At 49.8% G+C, this 16491-nt stretch overlaps 1 protein-coding gene across 3 annotated transcripts in view; it reads right to left on the bottom strand.

Moving 5' to 3' along the window:
* Positions 1-16283, bottom strand: part of VSIG10 (V-set and immunoglobulin domain containing 10) — a 48170-nt gene extending 31887 nt beyond the window's left edge. For 2 of the 3 annotated variants that reach the window (XM_031650805.1, XM_031650804.1), the window contains exon 1: positions 7681-8079. In XM_031650805.1, coding sequence (XP_031506665.1) covers positions 7681-8062 — 382 coding nt within the window. In that variant the 5' untranslated portion in view covers positions 8063-8079. Of the gene's footprint in view, positions 1-7680; positions 8080-15866 lie in introns of those variants that run through there. The other variant, XM_003907225.4, reaches the window with a different exon arrangement.
* Positions 16284-16491: the final 208 nt, after the last annotated feature.

Genomic DNA, 16491 nt, shown 5'->3' on the forward strand with positions numbered 1-16491 from the left:
TTCAATGACGTTTTTATTTCTTTTCTTTTTTTTTTTTTTTTTTTGGTTGAGACAGAGTCTTGCTCTGTCACCCAGGCTGGAGTGCAGTGGTGCAATCTCAGCTCACTGCAACCTCCACCTCCCCAGTTGAAGCGATTCTTGTGCCTCAGCCTCCCAAATATCTAGGATCACAGGTGCGCATCACCAACCCTGACTAAGTTTTGTATTTTTAGTAGAGATGGAGTTTCACCATGTTGGCCAGGCTGGTCTCAAATTCCTGACCTCAAGTGATCCATCCGCCTCAGCCTCCCAAAGTGCTGGGATTACAGGCGTGAGCCGCTGCGCCCAGCCAAGAGTTCAGTGACATTTTTAAAGATGTAAGTTCACGTTCATTGTAACAAGACCTTGCCTTTATCTCCCTAAAGGGCAATAACAAAACTAGTCCATCCTCCAATAAACTTAGCCAATTATTAACAAATCAGTGTCTGTTCAAGTCATCACAAACTAAAGAGAGTGGCCGGGCGCGGTGGCTCACACCTGTAATCCCAGCACTTTGGGAGGCTGAGGCGGGCCGATCACGAGGTCAGGAGATCAAGACCATACGGGCTAACACGGTGAAACTCCGTCTCTACTAAAAATACAAAAAATTAGCCGGACGTGGTGGTGGGCGCCTGTAGTCCCAGCTACTCGAGAGGCTGAGGCAGGAGAATTGGCATGAACTTGGGAGGTGGAGCTTGCAGTGAGCCGAGATGGTGCCACCGCACTCCAGCCTGGGCGACAGAGCAAGATCCCGTCTCAAAAAAATGAAAAAATAAAAAATAAAAAACTAAAGAGAGTGATGATAAAGAAACAAAAAGTTGCAATGTCACCTTACTCCACTGTGGATAAAAGATAAAGTTATTGGGCCGGGCACGGTGGCTCAATCCTGTAATCCCAGCACTTTGGAAGGCCGAGACAGGTGGATCACGAAGTCAGGAGATCGAGACCATCCTGGCTAACACGGTGAAACCCCGTCTCTACTAAAAAATACAAAAAACTAGCCAGGCGACGTGGCGGGCGCCTGTAGTCCCAGCTACTCATGAGGCTGAGGCAGGAGAATGGCGTAAACCCGGGAGGCGGAGCTTGCAGTGAGCTGAGATCTGGCCACTGCACTCCAGCCTGGGCGACAGAGCGAGACTCCGTCTCAAAAAGAAAAAAAATAAAAAGATAAACTTATTCATTGATGAGATGGACAGGAAGGGATGACTAATTACTTTGGGCAGGAGGACTGAGGGAGACCAGCCAGCAGTTGCCATGGGCTCACAGTAGGAAACAAACAGTGGGGCCAAGATGGGTGACATTTTTTATGCACCGCCTTCATTCCTGGCATCACCCAGGAATTTATCTACGGCATCTCCAGACACAGAAACACTGCCCTGATGGATGACACCCTAATCTTTGAGAACTGGCAGAAACCTTAGACATCATCCAAAACCCGAGAGGTGTCCTGGAGGTCTCTCATTCCTTTATCCTCCACTTCCGATCCACCAGCGAGTCCTGCTGGTCTCCTTCCAAAATATTTTCCAAACCTGTGCATTTTCACCAAGGCTACTGTCGCCACCCTGGTTCTGGTCACCGACTTTGTATACCTCCGATTGTCTTCCCTATTTTATTTCATCAGCTCTACTTGATACCAAACACATACATTTTCCATGTGCTAATGAAAGGGTGCCACACCCCTGCGGGAAGCTCCAGGAGAATAAAATCACAACTCCTGGCCAGGCACAGTGGCTCACGCCTGTAATCCCAGCACTTTGGGAGGCTGAGGCAGGCAGATCACGTGAGGTCAGGAGTTCAAGACCAGACTGGCCAACATGGTGAAACCCCTTCTCTACTAAAAATACAAAAATTGGCCGCGCATGGTGGTGTGAGTCTGTAATCCCAGCTACTTGGGAGGCTGAGGCAGGAGAATCGCTTGAACACAGGGGATGGAGGTGGCAGTGAACCAAGATTACGCCACTGCATTCCAGCCTGGGCAACAGTGTAAGACTCTGTCTCAGAAATATAAAAAATTAAAAAATAAGGATGTCAGTCAACCTGGGCTAGTGCTCACCGTAATGATCTCCTCTTAACTTGATTGTATCTACAAAGACCCTATTTCCAAATAAGCTCACATTCGTAGACACCAAAGGTTAGGATTTCAACATATCTTTTTGGGGGACGTAATTCAACCCATAGCACAGGTCCTACTTGGCCCCAGTCTGGCCTGGCCTCCCGTATTTCACACAGCCTGCCCTCTTATACACAAGGCCCCTGCCACACCAGCCTTCTCCCTATCTGTGAATGCATCACGCTCAGCTCAACCTGTCTTGTTCTGCCTGAAAAGAGAGCTGGCAGAATTCTTCTCCTTTTATTTTTTCAGAGACAGGGTCTCTGTCTGTCACCCAGGATGGAGCGCAGTGGCATGATCATGGTTTACTGCAGCTTTGATCTCCTGGGCTCAAGCAATCACCCCACCTCAGCCCCTCAAAGTGCTGGGATTACAGGCATGAGCCACTGTGCCCAGCCCTATTTACCAATCAGTTTAAATGTTACTATTTCCAGGCCAGGTGCAGTGGTTCATGTCTGTAATCCCAGCTTTTTGGGGGATCAAAGCAGGTGGATCACTTGAGGTCAGGAGTTCAAGACACGCCTGGCCAACATGGAGAAACCCCATCTCTACTGAAAATACAATAGCCGGCCAGGCGCGGTGGCTCAAGCCTGTAATCCCAGCACTTTGGGAGGCCGAGATGGGCGGATCACGAGGTCAGGAGATCGAGACCATCCTGGCTAACACGGTGAAACCCCGTCTCTACTAAAAAATACAAAAAAACTAGCCGGGCGAGGTAGCGGGCGCCTGTAGTCCCAGCTACTCGGGAGGCTGAGGCAGGAGAATGGCGTGAACCCGGGAGGAGGAGCTTGCAGTGAGGTGAGATCCAGCCACTGCACTCTAGCCTGGGTGACAGAGCAAGACTCCGTCTCAAAAAAAAAAAAAAAAAAAAGAAAGAAAATACAATAGCCAGGTGTGGTGGTGCACATCTGTAATCCCAGCTACTCAGGTAGCTGAGGTGTGAGAATCGCTTGAACCTGGGAGGCAGAGGTTGCAGTAAGCGAAGGTGGCACCACCGTACCTCAGCCTGGGTGACAGAGGGAGACTCTGTCCCAAAAAAAAAAAAAAAGTCACTACTTCCCAAATCTGCCCTGTGGCCTCCCAATTTAAAATGGTTCAGAAAAGTCACATTAACTTGTTTCTCATCTGTCCGCCCCACTGGGCTGCTCACACCTGTGGCCCAGTGCCCAGACCAGTGTCTGGCATCAAGCTCTCAATGAATCTATGCTGAATAAAGGAATTAGTAGGTTCTTTGTTTTACAGAGGAGGAATCTTGGATCCAGAACAGTGAAGTGATTACATGGGTATTTCTCTATTTTTTTATTATTATTATTATTTGAGACAGTGTTTCATTCTTGTTGCCCGGGCTGGAGTGCAGTGGTGCAATCTCGGCTCACTGCAACCTCCACCTCCCAGGTTCAAGCGATTCTCTTGCCTCAGCCTCCCGAGTAGCTGGGAATACAGGTGTGCACCACCATGCCTGGCTAATTTTTGGTATTTTCAGTAGAAACGGGGTTTCACCATGTTAGCCAGGCTGGTCGTGAGCTCCTGACCTCAGGTGATCTGCCTGCCTCAGCCCCGCAAAGTGCTGGGATTACAGGCGTGAGCCACCACACCTGGCCTATTATTTTTATTTTGAGGCAGGATCTCACTCTGGAGCCCAGGATGGAGTACAGTGGCACCATCTTGGCACACTGCAACCTCTGTCTCCCATGCTCAAGCAATCCTCTCCACTCAGCCTCCTGAATAGCTGGGACTACAGGTGCATGAAACCATGCCCAGCTAATTACTATTTTCTATACTTTTTGTAGAGCTGGGGTCTCACTACATTGCCCAGGCTGGTCTCAGACTCCTGGGCTCAAGCAATCATCCCACCTCAGCCTCCCAAAATGCTAGGATTATGGGCATGAGCCACCATTCCTGGCCTCTCATGGATATGTCTACTAAACTACATGCCCCGAATCTAGAGCATGGATGTCCTTCTAATCCAGTGACCAGCAAACTCTGTTAAGGGCCAGAGAGCAAATAAATTTGGCTTTGAAGCCCATAGGATCTATGTCACAGCCACTCACCTCTGCCATAGTTAGTAACAAAGATAGAGATAATATGTAAATGAATGAATGTGGCTATATTCCAATAAAACTTTATTTACGAACACCAACATTTGAATTTCATATGTTTTTTTTTTCTTTTCTTTTTTTTGAGACAGGGTCTTGCTCTGTCACCCAGGCTGGAATGCAGTGGCATGATCACAGCTCACTGCAGCCTCGACCTCCATGGGCTCAAGCAATCCTCCCACCTCAGCCTCCTGAGTAGCGGGATCTACAGGCACACACCATCACACCCAGCTAATTTTTTCACTTTTTGTAGAAGCGGGGTCTCGCAATGTTGCCAGGGCTGGTCTCAAACTCCTGGGCTCAAGTCATCCATCCGCCTCAGCCTCCCAAAGTGCTGGGATTACAGACGTGACCCACTGCACCTGGCTTCATATGATTTTCATGTCACAAATATCCTTTTTATTTCAATCATTTAAAAATATAAAAAATATTCACAATTGGCTGGGCATGGTGGCTCACGCCTGTAATCTCAGCACTTTGGGAGCCCAAGGCGGGCAGATCACAAGGTCAGAAGATTGAGACCATCCTGGCTGACACAATGAAACCCCGTCTCTACTAAAAATACAAAAAAAAAAAAATCAGCTGGGCGTGGTGGCAGGCACCTGCAGTCCCAGCTACTCAGGCGGCTGAGGCAGGGGAATGGCGTGAACCTGGGAGGCGGAGCTTATAGTGAGCCAAGATTGTGCCACTGCACTCTAGCCTGGGTGACAGAGTGAGACTCCATCTCAAAAAAAAAAAAAAAAAAAATTCATAATCTGCAGGCCATACAACAGCAGGCTGTAGTTTACAACCTCCCACTCTAAATTTTTTTTTTAATAATTTTTTGTAATGTGGAGTCTCACTATGTTAACCAAGCTGGTCCCAAACTCTTGGCTCAAGTGATTCTCCCGCCTCAGCCTCTCAAAGTGCTGGGATTACAGGCATGAGCCACAACACCTGGCCTGCTGTAAATTCATACGTGTATATCAGCAGATATGATAGACTGTTTTAGGAAAGTGCAATAGGAAGGGTGGCTCGTGCCAAGCCCTGTACTTAGCACCGCAGTATAAGAGTGCTCGCTATAGCCGGACTTGGTGGCTCACGCTTGTAATACCAGCATTTCGGGAGGCCGAAGTGCACACATCACGAGGTCAGGAGTTGAAGATCAGCCTGACCGACATGGTGAAACCTCATCTCTACTAAAAACACAAAAATTAGCTGGGTGACGTGGCGGGCACCTGTAATCCCAGCTACTTGGGAGGCTGAGGCAGGCGAATTGCTTGAACCCGGGAGGCGGAGGTTGTGGTGAGCTGAGATTGCATCCAGCTGCACTCCAGCTTGGGCAACAGAGTGAGACTACGTCTCAAAAAATAATAATAATAAAATAAAATAAAAATAAATAAGAGTGCTCACTACACCCGACAAAGCAGGCAATGTATTATTCCCCATTAAGAAATGAGGAAAACTGGAGCTCAGAGATATGAAGCTACTTACTCAAGGTGACACAGAACTCAGTGACAGCCTTTGCATTGGGATTCAGGCAGTCTGACTTGACTCTGTATGTTTTTTTTAGAGGCAGGGCTCCCTGTGTTGCCCAGGCTGAAGTGTGGTAGCTATTCATAGGTGCAATTATGGTACATTGCAGCCTGGAGCTCCGGGACTCAAGCAATCCTGAGTAGCCAGGACTACAGTCCCACACCACTGCACCTGGCTTTGATTATGATATACTGTAACTTTGTTACATAATAAAATGATATTAATAGCAAAGATGATATTAACAACAAGCTAAAAATAAAAGCTTATTAATATGCCAGGAGCCTTTTAAAGCACTTTATTTGTTTTTCTTTTTTTCTGAGACAGAGTCTAGTTCTGTCGCCCAGGCTGGAGCGCAGTGGCATGATCTCGGATCTCCACAACCTCCACCACCCGGGTTTAAGTGATTCCCTTGCCTCAGCCTCCCGAGTAGCTGGTATTAGAGGCACCCACCACCATGCCTGGCTAATTTTTGTATTTTTATTAGAGATGGGGTTTCACCATGTTGGCCAGGCTGGTCTCAAACTTCTGGCCTCAGGTGATCTGCCCGCTCAGCCTCCCAAAATGCTGGGATTACAGGCATGAGCCACCATGCCTGGCCTAAAGCACTTTATAAACTGGTATCTATTCTTCACAGCAATTCTAAGAAGTAAGAATTTTTTATATTTTTTTATTTTTATTTTTTTGAGACAGATTCTCGCTCTGTTGCCCAAGCTGGAGTGTGGTGGCATGATCTTGGCTCACTGCAACTTCTGCCTCCCAGGTTCAAGCGATTCTCCTGCCTCAGCCTCTCAAGTAGCAGGGATTACAGGCATGCACCACCATGCCCGGCTGATTTTTTTTTTTTTTTGAGACGGAGTCTCGCTCTTCGCCCAGGCTGGAGTACAGTGGTGCAATCTTGGCTCATTGCAAGGTTCCACCTCCCAGGTTCACTCCATTCTCTGCCTGAGCCTCCCAAGTAGCTGGGATTATAGGTGCCGGACTCCACGCCTGGCTTATTTTTTGTATTCTTTTTTTTTTTTTTTTTGAGACGGAGTCTTGCTCTGTCGCCCAGGCTGGGGCGCGGGTCGGATCTCAGCTCACTGCAAGCCCTCGGCCCCGGTTTACCATTCCCTCCCTACCTCAGCCTCCCGAGTAGCTGGGACTACAGGCGCCCGCCAACTCGCCCAGCTAGTTTTTTTGCATTTTTTAGTAGAAACGGGGTTTCACTGTGTTAGCCAGATGGTCTCGATCTCCTGACCTTGTGATCCGCCCGTCTCGGCCTCCCAAAGTGCTGGGATTACAGGCGTGAGCCACTGTGCCCGCGGTTTTCTTTTGTTTTGAGACGAGTCTCGTTTTGTTGCCAGGCTGGAGTACAGTGGTGCAATCTCAGCTCACTGTAACCTCGGCTCACTGCAACCTCCAGGCCTCCCGGGTTCTAGTGATTCTCCTGCCTCAGACTCCCAAGTAGCTGGGACTACAGGTGCATGCCATCACGCCCAGCTAATTTTTCGTATTTTTAATAGAGACGGGGTTTCACCATCTTGGCCAGGATGGTTTCCATGTCTTGACCTTGTGATCCACCTGCCTCGGCCTCCCAAAGTGCTGGGATTATAGGTGTAAGCCACTGCACCCGGCAGGCATTTTTTGTATTTTTAACGGAGATGGGGTTTCACCATGTTGGCCAGGCTGGTCTCGAACTCCTGACCTCAAATGATGACCGCCCGCCTTGGCCTCCCAAAGTGCTGGGATTATAGGCATGAGCCACTGCGCAAAGCCACAGGAATTATCCCCATTTTACAGGTGAGGAAATAGAGGTGTGAGAGGTCCCTCAGCTTGCAAGTGGCAGGGCCCAGAAAGAATTCCAGGCCATTGGAACCCAAAACCCACATTCCTGACCATGGTCTCCTCCTTTCCAAGGCTCTGAGCACCTCTCCAGCCCCGGTCCCTGCCAGCCCCACTTACTGGCCACCTGCAGCCACACTTGGAACCACTGAGTCACATTCAGGATCTCCTGGCAGGTGTAATTCCCCTCATCTCCCAGGCCCAGCGATTTGATGTGCAGGGAGCTGGCATCCACTAGAGAGAAGCGAGGCTCAGCTGGCGGGAGGCTAGAGTTGGATGAGAGAAGGAAGACAGGCTCCGAGTCATTCCGGTACCAGGTCACCAGGCCCCTCGGTCCCGAGATGTTGCCACAGTGCAGAGTAACATTCTCATGAACTTCTCCAATGACAACAGCCTCCAATCCTGTACAAGGCAAGATCAAGCTGTTACTACCCTTCTTAATTTCTAAACAATGTCCCTTTTTGGACAGTCCTCCTGTATTAGGATTTTTTTTTTTTTTCATCAGGTATATGTTCTTTTTTTTTTTTTGAGACGGAATCCCACTCTGTCGCCCAGGCTGGAGTGCAATAGCACGATCTCGGCTGACTGAAACCTCCGCCTCTCGGGCAGCCTCCCAAGTAGCTAGGATTATAGGCACGCGCCACCATGCCCGGCTAGTTTTTGTATTTTTAGTAGAGACAGGGTTTCACCACCACATTGGCCAGGCTGGTCTGGAACTCTTGACCTCAGGAAAGGTCAGGCTCATGCCCCCAGCACTTTGGGAGACCGAGGCGGGCAGATCACAAGGTCAAAACATTGAGACCATCCTGGCCAACATGGTGAAACCCCATCTCTATTAAAAATACAAAAAATTGTGGCTGGGCGCGGTGCCTCACGCCTGTAATCCCAGCACTTTGGGAGGCCGAGGCGGGTGTTTCACCTGGGGTCAGGAGTTCGAGACCAGCCTGACTAACATGGAGAAACCCTGCCTCTACTCAAAATACAAAATTAGCTGGGCATGGTGGCACATGCCTGTAATCCCAGCTACTAGGGAGGCTGAGGCAGGAAAATCACTTGAAACTATGAGGCGGAGGTTGTGGTGAGCTGAGATCGCGCCATTGCACTCCAGCCTGGGCAACAAGAGGGAAACTCTGTCTCAAAAACAAAAACAAAAACTAAAAATTAGCTGGGCATGGTGGCGTGCACCTGTAGTCCCAGCTATTTGGGAGTCTGAGGCAGGAGAATTGCTTGATCCGCCCGCCTCGGCCTCCCAAAGTGCTGGGATTACAGGCATGAGCCACCACACCTGACCGTATGTGTTCTTAAGATGCAGTAACACATACAGAGCAGCTGGGCATAGCGGCTCACACCTGTAATCCCAGTACTTTGGGAGTACAAGACAGGCAGATCTCCTGAGGTGAGGAGTTCCAGACCAGCCTGGCCAACACGGTAAAACCCCGTTTCTACTAAAAATACAAAAATCAGCCAGGCGTGGTGGTGCATGCTTGTAATCCCAGCTACTCGGGAAGCTACGGTGGGAGAATTGTTTCAACCTGGGAGGTGGAGGTTGCAGTGAGCCGAGATTGTGCCACTGCACTCCAGGCTGGGTGACAAAGCGAGACTCTGTCTCAAAACAAAAACAAACAAACAAAAAACACATACAGAACCTCTGGTATGTTGAGACTCTTGGCCAGTCACTGACAATAATGAACTTGTAGTAGGTAACAAATATAGCCCCAGTTGCCCAGCCAGCCTGCCCATCATCCATGCCCCTCACCATCCATGCCACACATCACCAGGGGGCCATCCCATTCTTAGTGAGGACTCAGCCATGAGACCTGTTTTGGCCAATGGGATGTTGGGGAATGTGACACAAGCAGAGGCTTTAAAGCGCTTGTCTATAATCACTAGAGAAATGCAAATCAAAACTGCAATGAGGCCGGGAGCAGTGGCTCATGCCTGTAATTCCAGCACTCTGGGAAGCCGAGGGAGACGGTTTCACTTGAGGCTAGAAATTTGAGACTAGCCTGGTCAACATGGTGAAACCTCGTCTCTGCTAAAAATGCAAAAATTAGCCAGGCATGGTGGTGCACACCTGTAGTCCCAGCTACTCAGGAGGCTGAGGCACGAGAATCACTTGAACCCAGGAGGCAGAGATTACGGTGAGCCAAGATTGTCCACTGCACTGCAGCCTGGTTGACAGGGCAAGACTGTCTCAAAAACAAGAAAAAAACAACAACAAAAGGCCAGGCTCCATGCCTGTAATCCCAGCACTATGGGAGGCCGAGGCAGGCAGATCACCTGAGCTCAGGAGTTGGAGACCAGCCTGGCCAACGTGGTGAAACCTCGTCTCTACTAAAAATACAAAAACTTAGCTGGGTGTGGTGGCAGGTACCTGTAATCCAGCTACTTGGAAGGCTGAGGCAGGGGAATCACTTGAACCCAGGAGACAGAGGTTGCAGTGAGCTGGTATTGTGCCACTGCACTCCAGCCTGGGCGACAAGAGCGAAACTCTGTCTCAAATAAATAAATAAATAAATAAATAAACTACATGGTACAGACCCAAGTTGTCTCAACGGCTCCAGCTTGGCCCATTCTAGATCAGCCTTCAGCTAGTCATTGATCCCCAGGCGGGTCAGCAGAGCCACCTAACCAACCACCCAGGCCTGTGGGTAATAAGCACTACTGTCATTTTGGGGTTGTTTCTGACACAGCATTACTGTGGCGATCAATAATTCATAGAGAACCCAAGTGGCTTTATTTGCCTAGAAACCCAGAAGGGGTAGAAAGAAGAGGGCTTTGGCTTTGCTTCCACTGTCCTGCTGCTCTCTCTGCCTCTCCCTCTCCCCCCATCTCAAACGGCCCTAGAGTTCAAGTTCTCTCAGAAGCTCCACGCAAGAATGGGCTGGCAGTAGGGACTGTGTGCCCACATTGGGCAAGGCACTGGGAACCCCATGGTGGACACAACACACAGAAACCTCCAAGAGTTCACAGTCTAGTGAAGAAAAGAGACAATAAACTGGCAATTACAATGCAGTGTGATAAACACCAAGATAAGGCCTCAGAGAAAGGGCTCCTAAGTCCAACTAGGGCAAATGTCAGGAAACACTTCCCCCAGGAAGCCAAACTGAGATCTGATGGACAAGTAGAATCAGCCAAGGAAAGGTGAGGATGGGTTCCCAGGCAAACATGTTCAAAAGCCCAGATCAGCGGCCGCAGAGTGTTAGAAACACAAATTATCAAACCTCACCCCAAAACACCCAAATCAGAAACTGGGAGAGCAGCAGCCCTTTTTGTTTTATTTATTTGTTTATTTTGAACAAATCAGCAATTATTTAACTTTTTTTTTTTTTTTTAAAGAGATGGGGGGTGGGGTGGGTCTCACTCTGCTGTCCTGGACAGTCCTGAACTCCTGACTTCAAGCAATCCTCCCACCTCAGCCTCCCAAAGTGCTGGGATTACAGGAGTGATCCACTACACCTGGTCCAGCATCTGTGGTTTAACAAGCCCTCCAGGTGATTCTGATGACCACTCAAGACTGACAGGTGTCCAGGTGTGGTGGCTCAGGCCTATAATCCCAGGGCTTTGGGAGGCTGAGGTGGGAGGATCACTTGAATCCAGGAGACTGAAGCTGCAGTGAGCCACGATCGTGACACTGCACTCCAGCCTGGGCAACAGAGAGATACCCTGTCTCTTTTTTTGTTTGTTTAATGTAAATAATTTTTTTTTTCTTTTTTAGAGATGGGGCAGGGGGTGGGGGGGGGGAGGTCTCACTATGTTGCCCAGGCTGGTCTTGAACTCCTGAACTCAAGCATTCCACTCAGACCCACTTCGGGCTCCCAAAGTGCTGGGATTACAGGCGTGAGCCACCGCATCCAGCCGACCCTGTCTCATAAAAAAGACTGACAGGTGCTACCGGGCATTAGACTGTCACTAGGTAACAAGAAGCAAATGCAACCCATTTTGCTGAGAAGTTTCACAATTGTCCAGCCCCCTCCACAATCAAGACCCAAATACAAAGAGGCTGCAGGAATAGGAAGACAGGCAGAACCTGTTGGGGTGATAAAAATGATGAATTAGTGGTGATGGCTATGTAACCCTGGAATACACTAAAATTCCCTGAGTCGTACACTTTAAAAGGGTGAATTTTGTGGCATGTAAATTGTATCTGAATACAGCTGTTATAGAAAAAATAAACTGCCACCTGCCCCTGGCAATCCTTCCCGTTTAAGTGAAAGAGTGATCATTATCTGTATTTGGCCTCTTGTCTGGTTAGAAGGGCTCCCTTTGAGAGATCTGAAGTCAGCCTGGACCCCAAGAAGTTCTGATTCTCTCACCATTTTGGCCACACCATTCCCAAAAGACTTTTGAGCCAAGTCAGGATGGAGAAAAAAAACCAAATTTTAAAAACTAAGCCACTTGCTGAAAGGTGGAGAATGTCATCTAATGATAGAGATTCCAAAACAGCAAGAAATGCTTCTGAACAATCACTTTAAAAAGCAGGTGAGGGCCGGGGGCGATGGCTCACACCTGTAATCCCAGCGCTTTGGGAGGCCGAGGCAGGTGGATCATTTGAGGTCAAGAGTTCGAGACCGGCCTGGCCAACATGGTGAAACCTCGTCGCTACTTAAAAACACAAATATTAGCAGAATGGCCGAGTGTGGTGGCTCCCGCCTATAATCCCAGCACTTTGGGAGGCCGAGGCGGCAGATCACCTGAGGTCAGGAGCTCGAGACCAGCCTGGCTAACATGGTGAAACCCAGTTTCTACTAAAAATACAAAAAATTAGCCAGGCGTGGTGGCACATGCCTGTAATCCCACCTACTCAGGAGGCTGAGGCAGGAGAATCACTTGTACTGGGGAGGTGGAGGTTGCAATGAGCCAAGATCACCCCACTGCATTCCAGCCTGGGTAACAGAAAAAGACTCTGTCTCGGGAAAAAAAAAAAAAAAAGAGCAGGTAAGAATTCTTTTTATGTCTTCATTTATTTTTTGAGATGAAGTCTCACTCTGTTGCTCAGGCTGGAGTGCAATGGCTCAATCTCAGCTTACTACAACCTCTGCCTTCCGGGTTCAAGCAATTCTCCCGCCTCAGTCTCCTGAGTAGCTGGGATTACAGGCACCCGCCATCATGTCCCGCTAATTTTTTGAATTTTTGTAGAGATGCGTTTCACCATGTTGGCCAGGCCGGTCTTGAACTCCTGACCTCAGGTAATCCGCCCGCCTCGGCCTCCGGAAGTGCTGGGATTACAGGCGGTAGCCACCGCGCCCGGCCAAGAATTCTTTTTAAATTATTAGGACTGAGAACCCAAATTCTCCAGTGGCAACCCCCACGATAGAAAGGAAGATGAACTTTAGAGTTACAGATGCAACATGCGACCTGCAGACCTGCCCCTTGCCTAACTCCTTGGCAAGGAAATACAGGAACAGTGGCTTGGAAAAAAGCCCTGGTGAAACTTCAGCTAACATTGTCTTCTCCTCCAACGCATAGAATGACATGATCACAAAAGAAACCATTTGAAGGCTTCTCCTGGCTTGGCTTACTCCATTCTTTTTTAAACCACCGTATGTGAAGGTGCCTTTGGAGATCATCTAGTCCAGATCTGTGACTGCCCTATGGGCTGGGTTGACGATGAGTTTGAGTCTTGGCTCAGTGGAAAAGAACACAGTCATCGATTAGTGATGTCTGACATAGACATGGAAGGGGTAGTTCTTGCCTGGCAATCCTATACCTCCTCACTTTACTATTGAGAAAATTGAGATTTAGGAAGATTAAATTATTCACTTAAAGTCCCAAGCAAATCACTGGGAGATGTGGGATTGTCACTCAGGTCACTTTGGTCTCCAGACAGGATGCAATGATAAAATATAGTAACAATTTTAGAGATCATTTATATGGTGTCCAGAGGGTCCTTCTTGCCCCCAACCTTAAATGCATAATAGGGAACAGAAGAGGGAGTAATATAAACTCCCTGATGCTGCCCATGTATTATTATTTACAGAGTAAGAGTTATACCCAAACATTTATTTTTTTTGTTGTTGTTGTTGTTTTTTTTTTTGAGACGGAGTCTCGCTCTGTCACCCAGGCTGCAGTGCAGTGACCGGATCTCAGCTCACTGCAAGCTCCGCCTCCCGGGTTTACGCCATTCTCCTGCCTCAGCCTCCCGAGTAGCTGGGACTACAGGCGCCCGCCACCTCGCCCGGCTAGTTTTTCGTATTTTCAGTAGAGACGGTGTTTCACCGTGTTAGCCAGGATGGTCTCGATCTCCTGACCTCGTGATCCGCCCGTCTCGGCCTCCCAAAGTGCTGGGATTACAGGCTTGAGCCACCGCGCCCGGCCCATTTATTTATTTTTTTAAGCAACTTTTCCCAAGAATAACCTAGGATTTACAATCCAAGGTAGCTAGTGGATGCATATAAGTTGTCTGGCGTTGAATGTCAGGAGAAAGACAATTTCCCCCCCCCTGCAAACAACTCCCAACTTAAAAAACAAACACACAACAAAAATACACCAAGCTCAGGAAGCCCCCTGGCACCATACACAAAGGTGAAGCAGGTCTGGGCATCAAAATAGCTGGGCAAAGGCCCAACACAGTGGCTCACATCCGTAATCCTAACACTTTGGGAGGCTGAGACAGGAGGATCGCCTGAGTCCAGGAGCTTAAGACCAGCCTGGGCTCAAGCAATTGTAGAGACCCTATCTCTACAAAAAAAATTTAGAAATTAGCTAGGCGTGGTGGCACATGCCTGTAGTCCCAGCTACTTCTAGGCTGAGGTGGGAGGATCAGTGCAGTGATTGCGCCACTGCACTCCAGCCTGGGCAACAGAGCGAAAGCCTGGCTCGAAAAAAATAGCTGGCCATAGCAGTGGAGATAGGTTCCCCATGGGGCGGGCGGCAGTCAGCCTGAATGCCGGGTCATTCCAGCAGGATGACTTCATCCCAGGGTTCTTCTGTCTTCCCAGGTTCCTGGTGTTCATCTTGCAGGAAACAGTGCCAACAGCTTGGGAGATGGGAATACTTGACGACCACCTTTCACGTCCAGAAACTGTCCTTCTCCCCTGCCACACACACCCCAGCACAGTGATTACTCAGCCAAATGCCTGGAGGGCCAGCAGGTAACACCCATGACTGAAGGTAGGGGGGCAAATATTACAACAGGGAGAGGTGGAACAAATTTGGGCTCACGTGCCCTAGATAAAAGGATGACCACTGCCCAGTTCCAACTGGGAAAGCAGGCCCCGTGTTGCCAGACCTTCAGATTTTTCCAGATAAACTGGAAACCTAGAGATGTTATTGTTTTTAAACGGTTGGTTTAAAAAAAAAAAAAAGCAAAATAAAATTGTAGGAGCCTAACAATTAGGAACTTTTGGTACTTGCTGCTAGGAAGCTCCAGCATAATTTACAACTCATCTCCAGCAACGTGCAAGAGGAGACCAGCTGGGTAGAGCATACCCGGGAACACAAAAAGTAGGGCTCTGCCTGCATCCTGGCAAACTTCACTACCTCCTGGCTCCACCTCCTCTCCCTGCACCCCAGCTACCTCCCAGCTTGTCACACTCCCAGCGCACAGCAGGCACGCACAGTAGGCATGCTGGTGAATTAAATTCATATATATATATTCATATATATATTATATATATTTCAATCTTTTTACATTCTACATATTTTTGTAAGCACCCCCCAATTCTTTTTTCGTAGCAAAGCAGACCATAGATGAAGCATTTCAGACCTTTTATCAATCATGTCAAGTGTGAGGGGAAGTCTTTTGTAAGTCTGCCAAGTATTTCAAAATAAAAAGCTTTTCCAAAAGTAAAGGCGGAAGACCCCGCTTTGAAGGCGCTGGTCAGCATAGGAAGACTTGAAAAGGTGTGTAGGGAAGTCCACCGGTTACAGGTGTAAGGCGAGTTCAACCTTGGGCAGAGGGAGGAGAAAAATAAAGTGGGAGTCTCGAGTTTGAGCACCAGCGTATCAGGTATTAATAAAACCAGAAAGCGAATTTACATCCGACGCTTAAAAAAAAAAATCACTTTCCCGGCACACGTGCCTCTTTATTTTCCCCTGCACCTCGGCTCGGGTCCTCTGCAGCCTCACCGGCTGCCCACCCCAGGAGGCTAGGGGTATCTCGCCCCGCACCGGGCGCCCGGGAAAATTCCTTCCTGCAAAGACCGCCGAGCTGCAAGCAGGAAACCAAGACCCTCCTGGGGCGGCTTCTAGGCTGCGGCCACCACGGATCCAAGCGGAGTCGGAGGGAATTTGGTCCCTCGCTGTCCCCTCCCCACCGCTGACTGGGAAAACTCAACTTTTCCCTCCAGATCGCGGCCCCTTACCTAAGGCGACCCAGCCGGCCAGGAGCGCCCCGAGGCAGACGAGGACGCGGGGCTCGGGCGCACCGCCGCCTGCGGCCATCTCGCCCCAGATCCCGGCTCAGGAAATGCAGGCTCAGGCTGGGCTGGACGTGTGCGCCCCAGGGCACCGGGGCCCCGGGGACCAAGGGCTCCTCTCAGGTCCTCGGAACGGCAGAGTGGCCCCACTTTCTCGGCCCCCAGGAAGGATGCTTGGCTGAGCCGGGTGTCCGGGGCTGGGAGCGGCGCTCGGCTGCAGGCTCGGGTCCCGGCTCCCGAGCGCCCTGGCCGCGGAGGGAGGGCGCACCCCGCCCCCTGCGCCTGCCTGCCCACTCCCGCCGGCGGAAAACAACAGGAGCGGGCTCCCTCCCGCCTCCCAGCCAGGCGGGAGCCCAACTTCCTCTACCTTGGCCGGGGAGGAGGGCTTTCTGCCGAGGGCGCGCCGAGCCGGGTCCTGCCGGGCCAGGGGCGGAGCACGGAGGCTGGGCCCTCCCCGAGTCCACTCCGCCTGGGACAGCAGTACGGAGTCGCGGGGACAGCGGGCGGGACGGAGCCCTGCAGCTGCCGCAGGACGCACCCCCCGCCGCTGCCCCGAGCTGCAGAACACGGA

Source organism: Papio anubis, chromosome 9 (assembly GCF_008728515.1).
Source record: "Papio anubis isolate 15944 chromosome 9, Panubis1.0, whole genome shotgun sequence".
In the NCBI taxonomy this organism is placed as follows: domain Eukaryota; kingdom Metazoa; phylum Chordata; class Mammalia; order Primates; family Cercopithecidae; genus Papio; species Papio anubis.